Source organism: Amphibalanus amphitrite, unplaced genomic scaffold (assembly GCF_019059575.1).
Source record: "Amphibalanus amphitrite isolate SeventyFive unplaced genomic scaffold, NRLGWU_Aamphi_draft 002640F_arrow, whole genome shotgun sequence".
Classification (NCBI taxonomy): domain Eukaryota; kingdom Metazoa; phylum Arthropoda; class Thecostraca; order Balanomorpha; family Balanidae; genus Amphibalanus; species Amphibalanus amphitrite.
The window spans coordinates 9,857-22,895 of NW_024884046.1; the positions used below are offsets into that span (position 1 = coordinate 9,857).

At 46.7% G+C, this 13,039-nt stretch overlaps 1 protein-coding gene and 1 long non-coding RNA gene across 2 annotated transcripts; both read left to right on the plus strand.

The window, feature by feature from the left end:
* The first annotated feature begins 2,589 nt into the window (after positions 1-2,589).
* On the plus strand, positions 2,590-4,053 carry LOC122377224. The gene is made up of 2 exons (XR_006255819.1): positions 2,590-2,893; positions 3,181-4,053. It is a non-coding gene; the product is annotated as an uncharacterized LOC122377224 (long non-coding RNA).
* A 235-nt stretch (positions 4,054-4,288) lies between these two features.
* LOC122377225 lies at positions 4,289-8,428 on the plus strand (the record flags this gene model as incomplete). The annotated part of the gene is made up of 8 exons (XM_043357185.1): positions 4,289-4,320; positions 4,749-4,852; positions 5,382-5,490; positions 6,992-7,119; positions 7,498-7,601; positions 7,858-7,943; positions 8,179-8,244; positions 8,344-8,428. Coding segments are annotated over exons 1-8 (714 nt in total), but the record flags the coding sequence as incomplete, so codon positions are not given.
* Between the last annotated feature and the right edge of the window lie 4,611 nt (positions 8,429-13,039).

The following is a 13,039-nucleotide window of genomic DNA, read 5'->3' on the forward strand; positions in this document are numbered from 1 at the left end:
GGTGTCCGCCACCCACTACCACGATCAGTCGTCGCTGAAGAAGCAGCTGCCCGATCAGTCGCCGGGCTGAGCTGGCGCAGCTGGGCGTCGGCCCGCGGCCAGGTGATAATTTGTGTGTGCTCTGTGCTCTGCTCGTGTGATAATTTCTATGGTGCTCCGCAGCTGTGTCTTGGCTTGTTTACCCCTCGCCCGTATTGGTGTTTTTCCAGCCGCGAACGTATAAGGGGGGGGGGGGGTCCGTTGGACCCCCCCCCCCCTTGCCGTTTCGCCCCTGATCGAGCTAGAGCTTCGCGGAAAAAACGAGCGTGTTGCCCGTGACGAGAGGAAGCCGATGATACCCAATTTTAAGGTCCTAGGTCATTGGTTGACCTTGCAGGTCAGGTCAACGACTCAAAAGTCGGGAAAATCGGGACCTGTTAGAACGTCGTAAAGTGTGGCTGCTATGGGGTTTTCCGGGGTGCTGATCACGAATATCATGTTAGTTTTGATCACAGATGATATCTTCATGCATTTAGACCAGGTCGGGTCAGGTCAGGTCAGGTCAACCAGTAAGGGTATTCGTAGTAGGTGGCAACCGCCTCTGACAGCTTCGTAACATGTTACGAAGGCACCAAAACTACTTCGTAAATGTTCATATGGTTGCTAAATTCGAATTCAGCTAAAAAAACTGGCCTAGAAACATGTAAAACACGAAAATGTGAACCGAGGTCATCAAAGGTCAATGACCTGACCTGACCTTCAGGTGACCTTGACACCCACCCTTATGAATGGGGGAAACATCATATCACATGTTTGAACGCTTGAAACCACGAAAAGACTGCAAACGCGCGGCTAATGCGAGCCGACATACGCCGAATCGCGATTCCGGCCAAACATGGTCTCGAAAAGTAGGTCACAGGTCAAAGGTCATTTGGGTCAGGGTCATGAAATTTTCAGGGTAGGTGTAAAATTAATGAACGCGAGGGTACTGAAAGTTTCGTCGCGATCGGCCGCTTTTTACGCGAGTTATTCGCGAAAAACCATGGGGGGGGTCCGTTCGACCCCCCCCCCCCCCTATACGGGCGAGGGTTACACTGTCCGGTGTTCTATAAGCTTCCCGATAACATCTCCACTCCCATAAGATACTCCCTGAGATCCTGAGTGACGTCACCCGTGATGAACGCAGGGGGTAATCCCGTTTATTGCAGCGTAAAAATGCCCAACTTCATTTGAAAGTTATTGATAGTATTGAAAACACATATTGTGAAATCTTTCCCGTCAATAGAAAGGCCGACTCGTTTTCAAGCGACAGAAAAACACCAACTTGGTAAGAAATGGATGGTTTTGAAGATATAGATGATGTTAAAACCCGCTGCAGCAGCAGAAAAGCAATGTTTATGCGCGTCCAGTATATATTTTTACGGTGTTAAACCCTCGTCCGTATAGGAGGGGGGTCGAACCTTCTCCCCTCGGTTTTTCGAAAATAGGCCGGAATCTCGATTCGGCGTATGTCGGCTCGCATTAGCCGCGCGTTTGCAAGCTTTTCGTGGTTTCAAACGTTCAAACATGTCATATGATGTTGCTCCCATGCATTAGGGTGGGTGTCAAGGTCACGTGGTGGTCAGGTCAGGTCATTGACCTTTGATGACCTCGGCTCACTTTTTGGAGTTTTACATGTTTCTAGGCTAGTTTTTGGAGCTGAATTCGAATTTGGAAATGAACCATTTGAACATTAACGAAGTAGTTTTGATGCCTTCGTAACATGTTACGAAGCTGTCAAGAGGCGGCTGACTTCTACTACGAATACCCGTCACGAGTCACGACCCCTACTGGTTGACCTGACCTGATCTGACCCGACCTGGTCTAAATGCTTAAGGACATCACCTGTTCAAAACTAACACGATATTCGTGATCAGCACCCCGAAAAAAAAAAAACCATAGCAGCCACACTACGACTTTCTAACTGGTCACGATTTCCCGACTTTTGGGTCATTGACCTGTTCTGGAAGGTCAACCAATGACCTAGGACCTTAAAATTGGGTATCATCGGCTGCGTCTCGTGACGGGCAACACGCTCGTTTTTTTTCGCGAAGCTCTAGCTCGATCAGGGGCCAAACGGCAAGGGGGGTCGTACCAACCCCCCCCCCCCTTGTGCCGTCGAAGGACGCAAAATGGCCTGTGCCGGTGAGGGTTAAATTACGATTAAGCTGATATCGTATCGAATCACCAAAGTCATTTGATGCCAACAGGCACTAACATTTAGGGAGCGGTTAGCAGAGTGCCGTTCAAGTCAGTTGGGAGTCTGGGACCCATTTCGCACGTGCGCACGTGCAGGGTGCCGCTTCCAGATCTCGATAACGGCTAGGTCGATTGTGCTCAAATTTGGCACATCGCTAGGAGTAGACCGGTTAGTAGGGTGCAGTGCACAAGTTAGTTGGAGGTACCTTTCGCACGGCAAGGGCCTCTCGCTCGCTCCGTTGGTCGCCCCAAAAGGCGTTTTACTGTTGAATAAAAAAAACAGGCTTTAGTAAGGATGACTGAATGAAATGGCCCTCCCCTTGCATACATACATAGGGCATACTGACGCCTCCCCCCCCCCCGCCCTCTGTGTTACCGGGTGGTGACGGTGGCGGAACAATGAGACGTCTCCACCCTGCTGGAGCGGGCCCGCCAGCAGCGAGCCGGTGTCCGCCACCCACTACCACGATCAGTCGTCTCGCCCCCACTCGGTGTTCACGCTGCGCCGGGAGGGTACTGGCGCAGCGCGCCGACACGGCTCACTGCACCTGGTCGACCTGCGCCGGCTCCGAGCGGCTCAGAGTCCGCAGCGCAGGGCGACCGGCTCACCGAGACAAAGAATATCAACTAGTCGCTGGCCAGCCTGGGCAACGTCATCATGGCGCGGGGAAATACGGTAACTAACTTCGCCCGGTCGGTGACGAGCTGCCCATAGATACTAAGCGCATGATGGTGACATAGCTGCGTTTGATGCTTATGAACACATGGTATGGTATTTAGCGCTATTGTCTGTGATGATGCTTGCATGTTGGGTTTGGGGATCCTCAAAGGCGCGGTGTTTCGTAGCGCCCAATTTGTTGGTGCTGTTTTGCTCGAGTGATCTGCGTCCGTTCCGATCGATTCGTTAACCAGCCTCGCCCTGCCCCGCCCAATGCCTGACCGCCCTCCGATTGTGCCCCACAGCAGGATCACGTGCCGCTCCGCGACTCCAAGCTGACGCACCTGCTGCACCACTCACTGGACGGCAACAGCAAGACGCTGATGCCCGTGAACGCGTCGCCGAGCGAGGACGGCGCCGGCGAGACGCTCAACTCGCTGCGTTTGGCCGTCCAAGTCAACCATTGTCACATTGGCACCGCCACGAAACCTACCCGGTGAGGGCGGTCACACCGTGGTGAGGCTGAGCCGTGCAGGGATGGGCGTAGTTTTCCAGCGACGAACGGAGCGATAAACTCTCCAGCCTCCTGATCTGTCGGGCGCACGCTGTATGTACTTTACCGCCGGGGACGGTACATCTGACAGTCGGAGCTATCCGGCCCCGCGCGGAAGTCGCCGGGCATGGTGGCAGGTGCGTTGCTGTCTATGGAGGTGTTTATTGAATAAACGTATCTCATGCTCGGGACACGTGCATTGGATAAACTTATCTCATCAGTCGGGGGAGGTTTGGTCAATCGTTGTCATTTTTAGCACGTGCTATTTTTGTCACACGTGCCAAAAATGGCAACGATTCTGCTATTTTTGACGACGATGAAGCCGATTTCATTCCTCAGCGAGGAGATCACGATTTTGGGAATACAAGCACTGATTTTGGAAAAGAAGTGCTGACACCTGGTGCAAGAAGAATAAACCAGCTTTAATATGGGCCGTTGTTTGTATGGTAGTTTGTTTTGTGGCCTGAAGTTGGAACTTAAAAACTACTGTTACGTGTCATGTTGTGCCGAACTACGACCGTGTCGTACGCAACTAAATCATCGTGTCGGTCGGAACTCTGCTTCAGGGCGAATCAAGCGGTTTTCTGCGATGCATCGTTCGTTTAAAATAAAATAGCATGTCATTGTTTGTCGTTTGAAGAGAGAGAGGGAGAAAGACAGATAAACAGACAGACAGACAGACAGACAGACAGACAGACAGATAGAGAGACGAACAGAAAGACAGATAGACAGACAGACAGGCAGGCAGACAGGCAGGCAGGCAGACAGACAGACAGACAGACAGACGAAAGAGCAGTGTAGAAGAATTAGAGGGTAGCGCGAGGGAGAGCGGGAAAGCGGAGATAGAGGATAATAGGGGAATGAGAGGGGGCGCGAGGGGAGAGCCGAGAAAGTAATTTTTAGCACAGCTGTGGAGCGTTTCCACTTTCCAATAAAAATATTGATACTAGGATTAATAATAATAATGATTGCGTTCCAAATCCAATGTTCCGATAGTGCAGAATCCTTAGCGTCCCTTATCAGTGATAAAATACATTAATTTGAGCATATTTGACCTTCAATAATCTTATGCTTTGGAGGTACCCCCATAGAAAACCAAATGCTGTTTTTTCGTATAAGAACATTGCCAGTGACTTTGGCAAGGTCCGGAATCTCAATGTTCTGCATACATTCGACCCCAACACCGCTGCCGCCCCGGGTGTAATGCCTGGCGCCGCCTCTGCCCGCCCCACGTGGCTGCCTCTGCCCTCCCGACCCCGCTCACCTGGCGCCGCCCCTGCGTCTGTCCTGCCCTCGGGCGGCGGCCGGTCGGCTGGAGAGCGGCTGGCCGTCGCGCGCGCGGCCCCTTCGCTACCAGCGCTCGGTGAGGGCGGGAGGCACTTGCTGTGGTGACGGTTCCTGGAAGAAATTTCGACTTCTACGAGGTAAGTACACCGCTCACTACACAGCGAGAATTTACAATTCGGGCGTTTTATCGTGTTGTGTTTCGTAAATGAGCTAGGAACGTTTTCTTTTTTAGCGAGTGTAAGGCCAGACGTGAGACGTGAATTCGCATCGCTGCGTGAATCTTCTTTATACATCAATCATGTGGTGAATTATATCGGGAATAAAAAGGACATCTTATCCAGAAGATTTGATTCTTCCGTAGATGCAACACTTGAAGATCACAACTGAATTATCATTGAATTATCTGAAGTCGTGCTAATTCTCTGAACAAGAATTACTGTGCTATTGGTCTCAAGATAAGGGCCCAGGCGACCTGTAGTTTTAATGTGGTGAAAAACCCTTACCCTCGCCACAGCTCGGACCGAGTGCACCCCTCCTCCCACCCAGCCCCACCCCCCACTCGAGTTGTGGCGGGGGTGAGAGTATTCACCGCTTCCTTTTATCCCCTTTGCTTCTTAGCTAGTGACATCAATCGGGCTGAGCGACTGTCCCCTCTGACCGTTTCAGTGTTTGTCCGCGGTGTCTGGGCTTTCTCCCGGTGCCGAGTCCCGCCCGGGGGCTGCAGTGTCGACCCGAGATTCCGGTCCGTCATCCGAGCTCCGGCCGCCTCTGAACGGTAAGGGCGAGCCCACAGCGGTACTTTAACTCATTTATGACCGGGATCGCTTGATTCACTGGCTGGGAATGGATATAGGTACACACCCTGATTGTTCTGCGTGTTTGCACTCGCTTCCGCGCAAGCAACAGTTTAAAAAGTACTGTTTAGTTCAAGTAACAATTTAAATAAGTTTATACTTAATTTGAAGTCTATTCTTAGAATTCAAGCACCTATTGATATTTGAAAACGAACGAACGATTTATCATAGGGAGGCATACTTATTTTAATTACTTGAGAAATGAGTATCTTTCGCGCATCTAAAACATCAAAGCAGCTTATTTAACCCTCGCCCGAACGGAATTGGTGTTTTGCCAGCCTCGAATGTATAAGAGGGGGTCCGTTGGACCCCCTCTTGCCGTTTGGGCCCTGATCGAGCTAGAGCTTCGCGGAAAAACGAGCGTATTGCCCGTAACAAAAGAAAGCCTATGATACCCAATTTTAGGATCCTAGGTCATTGGTTGACCTTCCATGTCAAGTCAATGACCCAAAAGTCGCAAAAATCGGGACTTGTTAGAACATCGTAAAATGAGGTCACCATGGGGGTTTTCGGGGTATTGATCACGGATATCATGTTAGCTTTGATCACAGATGTCTTCATGCCTTTAGGTCAGGTCAGGTTAACCAGTAGGGGTCCGGCCGGGCATTCGTGGTACGCGTCAACCGCCTCTGACAGCTTCGTAACATGTTACGAAGACACCAAAACTACTTCGTAAATGTTCAAAAGGTTGCTAAATTCGAATTCAGCTCCAGAACCTAGACTAGAAACGTGTAGAACTCGAAAAAGTGAACCGAGGTCATCGAAGGTCAATGACCTGACCTGACCTACAGGTGACCTTGACATCCACCCTAATGCATGGGACCAACATCATATCACATGTTTGAACTCTTGAAACCACGAAGAATGCAAATGTGCGGCTAATGCCAGCCGACATACGCCGAATTGCGATTCCGGCCAAACATGGTCTCGAGAAATAGGTCACAGGTCAAAGGTCACTTGGGTCAGCGTCACAAAATTTTCAGGGTAGGTGAAAAACAACTCGAGGGTACTGAAATTTTCGTCGCGATCGGCCACTTTTTACGCGAGTTATTCGCGAAAAACCGAGGAGGGGATGACTCCCCCCCCCCCTATACGGGCGAGGGTTAACCTGTCACAACCTAACAATTCTTTATTTTCGCCGTCATATTTCTCCAACTCTGCATGTAAAAGGCTGCCATTTGTCGACCAAAGCTCTGTGTTATACCGGCCGCCGGAGGTTTTGCGGCGCAGCATAACTTCAGGCGTCATACACTAGCGACATCTATGAGTGGGATTGTAACCACGCGGCGCAGCATAACTTCAGGCGCTGTATGCTAGCGACATCTACATATGGGCAGGATTGTATTGATGTGGCACAACGTGTTTTCATGTCCAAGTCCCCATGCCCAAGTGAGTGACTCGATGCCTCTTCTGTCGTTTCAGCATTGCGTTGTGTGATCAGCCGTCTGGGGCGGTGCCGCCACCCCTCTGTGTTGGCTGGACGGCCACCGCGAGAGAGCGAGCCCCCGGTCCGGTGTCGGACCGACCTGTCAACAAACAGACTCGGAACGGTGAGCGTCTGGGGCGTGATATAATCCACTTTGTGACGGCCTACCCGCGACAGGAATTTGGATGTGTCTTCATAATCTGTACTTAAAGGCTTAGGCTGTGGTACTTGTCAGTGTGGCGGCGATTATTTTGTGCGAATTAGTTTTTGGTACATTGCTTTGTTTTGATTTAAAATGAACAAATTAATAGAGTGAATGGGACGCAGCGACAAGGGGTGTGGCACTACTTTATAAATCATATTGCAGTCCATATTTGCGATCGCTTTATCAAACAATCGTCGACATAATCATTATAGTATTTTCTTCATGTTTCGTTTCTTTTTCTTGTGGTGGGGCGGCTATTTCACTTCAATTTATAACATCGTGTCATTTCTCCCACAGCTCTGTGCGGCAGTACGTGCGTCGCCGTTGGTACCGAGACTAGAAACGTCCATCTGCCGGTCAAAACTGGACTGCGGCCGACGGAAACTCCAGCTCTCTCACAGGTATGACATACACCTATACTTATGAGTGAACTGAATTCACACGAAGAACACTAGATATGGGCCACGGCAGTTGTTGCGCCCTAAAACCACAATTAACTTACACTTTAGATCTGGGCGCCATATGGCCATTGCAGTCGGTGCACCCAGCAGCCCCAGTAAGCTAGATAAACACACTTTTGATTGTCACTAGACACTAGGCTCTAGCTCTTTGTGTGTGGCAGGATTTGCAGAATTTGGTATGCTGATTCCAGTATTGTTTTTATTTCATGCGCGCCTGGGAGCTCGCGGGTTGGTGAACCAGCCTGATTGGGAATCTCCGGCGGCCTCACACCTGGACGAAAGATAAGTGTTTTTTTTCTGTCCGAGCTCTAGTTTGGACTAGTTCTAGCTCTACTTCTACTACTAGGACTAGTTCGAACGCTAGTTTAGAAGGAACTAGTTCTATGGTGTGAAATGTTACATGAACTTGCGCTAATTTCGACCTGGCTCTGGCATATCAGCTCACATCCACCAATAGTCATATTTTTCTTTTCCATTTTCTTCTGTGTTCACTAATTCCTCTGTACTGTTCTTTCAGGCTTGCCTCCCCAGAGAGATGGTTGCAGTGCTCCAACACACCTCCGCCTCAAACTATACTCAAAAGATAAGTCTGCTCCAATTATTTTTATTTGAAATGAATGAAATGTGGCAAATGCAAACTTTGCACGAGATCGATATTTATTCCTTTCCACTCTTATTTCAGGTCCACCAAAGACGGCTGGTTCGCCGATGGCGGCCCGGCCGCTCCAACACACCACCGGGACCCGCCACAGGAGTCGTCTTACCAGGTGGGTCGGTGCACCGATGTGAGGCACTGTAACTGTTGTGACATCAATGCATTGTGTTTTCTAAGGCTGCTCCACTCTAGACTTTGCCCTTGCGAGTTTCATCAGTTCATCATTTTTTCACTGTCCTCATAATTGCGAGTCTGCGAGTTTTCTCTGATAAGACTTTGTTCTTGCCGATAAGCGGCGCAATAAGTATCTGCTTCAGTAAGGAAGCGTTCCCAGAATGTATGTAGCTCAGTGCAGCCAACCTGCTTTTTTTCGAAGTTTGCATAGTTTACTTGAAAATTAATCTGCGTTTGACGAATTTGCCAACCCAGCTTTGATGTTCGGTCTGGGACGGAATATCAACAACGACCAGAATATGTTTGAAACATGATCCAAAAAGAAGTAATGAAAGAAACTGGTATTACAAGTTATATAAATTTCATGCCTCAAACATTCTCAAACTTTACTAGCAGAAAAGGTTGCGATATATTACCCACTATCCAGTCGGACAAAGTTAAAGGAAATGCGTTTTTCGGCTACTAGTCGTTTATTGTTTTCGTTTCAATAAACGACTAGTAGCCGAAAAAACGTACGTCGAATTACAATGTCTAGTCGTAAAAGCTTGAAATCATACATAGTTCATACAAGGAAATAGTTAATTTTTAACCTTCGTCCCAGTGGGGGGGGGATATGTTACCACCCTGTCGCGTTTTTTGGGTGTGAATAAAAAACCGCGGCGTGTAACGCCGCGCCGCTTGGGGTAGCTTTTTGTACATCAATTTTGGACAAGGTGTAAAATTTTTTACCCCAGGTCATGTCAGGTCAGGTCACCAGGTCAAGTTAACTGACCAAGCCTAAAAAAGTTTCCAATCATGTCCAGCCTGCAATGTTTGTCAGAAAGGTTTTAAACTTGGTGGATTGCATGATGTTATGGGTGCCTACAATTTTTACATCTCGGATTTTTTATATCCGTGACCTAAGGTCAGGTCAGTGGCGTAAACTTACCATTATAAGTCAATGAAGAAAATGGAAATGCCTCTAGGATCCGTGTGTACGCATAGGAACAGTCCAAATATTTCAGAATCACAATTATCTGGACCACCCGTGACAACCAAGGTGTCTTTTTTTTTGCTGATAGCCTCTAGAAAGGTCATCCGAGGTCATTTGAGGCTACAAACAGATTTATGCCAATAACTCTCGATTGGAAAGAGATAGGACGCTGGGGATGGTCTCATTGTGTTTGTCTTGTTGAGACGCATCGAATGATATGCAACAAGACCTTTTCCGGTCAAGACCTTCCGGTTTGACGTTGACCTGAGATCAAATTTTCATGTTGACCTTTAAAGCTCAAATAATAGTTTATTCGACGCGTCTCGGCGAGAGGAATACGATTCTGGCAATCGAAATGTTGTGGCTTTTTTAAGTCAAAAGTTATTGTCGAAAAACACATTTCGTAAAAACAGCTATTTTTGGAGTTTTTGCCCTCTGGGGGCTAAACCGTTGACCTAAGGTCAATTTTGATAATGACCTTATGAAAAGAAGATTTCAAAAGCTATCGATTGTTTTTCCCTGCGTTTTTCTAGCTATTATAGTTCCTGAGATAAATGTATGTTTTCTGAGAAATATAATGACATTTGGCAAACTTTGACCTTTGTTGACCTCCAGTGACCCCAATATTGCTTTAAGATGAAAAATGACCAAAATACATACTCTCAAATGTACGCATTGAGAGCTATCGACTGCTTTTTACCGCGTCTTTCTAGCCCTTTTAGTTTTTGAATTAGAGGTGGGTGGTAACATATGCTCCCCCCCCCCCCCCACTAGGGCGAAGTTGGCTGAGACCGCCACTGGGGCGCGGGTTAACATGGGGTTTTGAACTGAAATAGCAGTTTTGTAGCTTTTGCTGAGACTAACTAGCACAAATCATAAGCTTGTACGGTACGATCACCCTAAGCAAAGATATTCAATTTCCCGTTCCAAAAAGAGTGTCTTACGCAGGAATGTGGTGTCTTAGAAAGGAATGCAGCCACGTCATCGTCAGCCAATCAGCATGCTGCTTACAGCCATTGCAGCATGGGTAGGTTTGAACCACGCAATGTGATTGGTCAACGCGTAATCAGCTTCCGCGTCAAAACATCATTTTACGTAGAATATAGTTTTTATGATAGCTCTTTCTAGATTAAAGTATAGAAAATAATTGTTTTTACAAAAAGGTTTTATTTTATTTTCTGAACATTTTAGCATACAAAAAACATAAATCCGTAGCAAAATACTAATTTCAGGAAAGTGAACTATTTCCTTTAACAGCTACCGGAGCAATGACAGACGACGTCGCCGGTGTTAAAAAGAAAATGATGCAGACAATGTAGACGATAAAAAACATTACAGATTACAGCATAACCCACGTTCTGTGCCAAAACCCTAACTCGCAGTTTGTATGTACACTCGCAGACTCCCACGTGCATGCGCGGTCCAGTGTGCGGCAGCCTTTATGATGCCCTGGGGTTAGTGGTGTCAATTTCAGAAAACGTATGTCCAATGTCCGTCCAATGTCTAATACTTACGTCGACTGTCCGTCCAAAAATGTCCAAGCTAGCCATTTGTCCAAAGATGTCCGATATCTGCGCAATAGTTACACTCAACACCGTTATTTAATTTGCTTTTAATGTATCGTTACCAGCTCAAAGTGTTAATCATATCGATAGCTGAGCTTTCTAAAAGGCAATCAATGTTAAAAACGATTACTTTATAAAAATGTTGAGGTGTAGCAAGCGATTGTCCAAAGTTGTCCAAAGCCTGCTGTCATTGTCCAACCGAATTCCGAATTGGACATTGGACAAAATCGGAATTCCGAAGATTTAAGTTCCGATTGACACCTCTACCTGGGGTGTGACCGTTCTCCGGATGTGACGCCGCATGTTACCACGTTTTGCACAAGCGTTTTGTGGAAAGCTTGTTTATAATGATATAACGTTATGCATACAGTGTATATTATTTTTACGTATACAAAATAAGAATGTTAATTTAAAACAACCTGATATCCGATTTTTCCAATTTTACTTATTTCAATTCGTCAAACTGACAACAGGGTGAAAGCCTGAAGCTAAACAATCTTAAACTACTTATAAAGGCATTTGTCAAAATTCATTACCCAAGCTCCGCCCTTCTTGTATCTCTACGCAGTGCTGTATCTTTGGCATATGGGAGTCAGGTCAAAGGTCTCAGGTCTGGTCACCAGATGTAATCTAAGGACATTTTTTCTTGCGACAATTTAGGCAAATTGACGGACAATTTTAACCCATGCTCAACTACATAAGCCCTAGCTGGATACCATTCACTAATGGGGGAGGAGTCGTTTACTACCTTCGTTAAAGGTTAGGTCAAGGTCAGGTCAAATGGGGAAGTCTGATTACGATTCGGATCAATAGCGAACGTAGTGCCGAGTAACCCGGCACCGCCTGGGCTATTTCCGTACCCACGACAGCCTGGGGGGGGGTCGGATCCGACCCCCTGTTATCTCGAGAACCAATTGTCGCATCGAGCCCTGCGAGGCGGCGTTCGAAAGCTCTCTACGAGACCTTCCCAAAGTACTCTTAATATTTGAAATTGAGGTCAACTTTCGGGTCAAGGTCAGGTCAAAGGTCAAATTCTAGGGTTTTGCATGATTAGGCTTACGGACAGCGGAATCGATAGCTGCTGCTCGAAACTCACCAAAAATGACCTCAAAGACCTGAAGGTACCATGTGCGTATAGGGGTCATACTAAGTACGGGTCAAGGTCAGGTCAGGTCACGAAAGGTCACGGTTTTCACTTTCTACTACATGGGCGTGCGGCACATGTTTTATGGCTTATTTTTCACGCAGAATCCGATGGTAATGGTTATATGGACCCAATTCACTGCTGGTTGATAAGTGTGCATTGAAAGCATAAAAATCGTTTATACCATACATAACTAAACGAGGGCTAAGAAAAAAGGTCAATTCTTCAACTTTTTATTTTTGACATAAAAATGCGCTTTTCTAGACGAGCGTTGTCCCAGGAACCTAGTGGTGCCATTTGTTTTCACATGCGATGTTCAGAAGTGCCTCTAATTCACGAAAATGCTAATGACGTCACCATGCCTATGCATGTTCGAGCTATTTTTTTACAATTTGGGATTCAAAAATCAAAATAGGATGTTGAAATTTGGGACATCTATGTTCTAATAGAGCTCTACAACATATGTATATTCCGGTTTTTGAAAATTCTCAAAATTTTGGATTTTATTAGCTGTTTTCCAAAAATATAGTTTTTGAAGTTTTAGGGGTGAAAAACGCATTTTATGGAAAATCAGAGATAGCCATTTTAAAGAACTCGTTGAGCTGCGTCTGTTCATGTCCTTAATTTGCAATTTGCTTTAAACCCTTATTTTTGACGATTTTTTTTAACATTTACCACTTTTTGACTAAAACGCCATGTAGTTACATCACTAAAATCGATATATCTAAAACAAATTGGATTTTTTGTTTTGTAGAAAATTGCACAGGAGATGTCAAATTGATAAGGGAGAAGGTTATGCCAAGTTTCAAGTTGATAGCGTAAGCGGTTCATGAGTATTCAAGAAAATGGAGGGGGTTCGGATCCGAC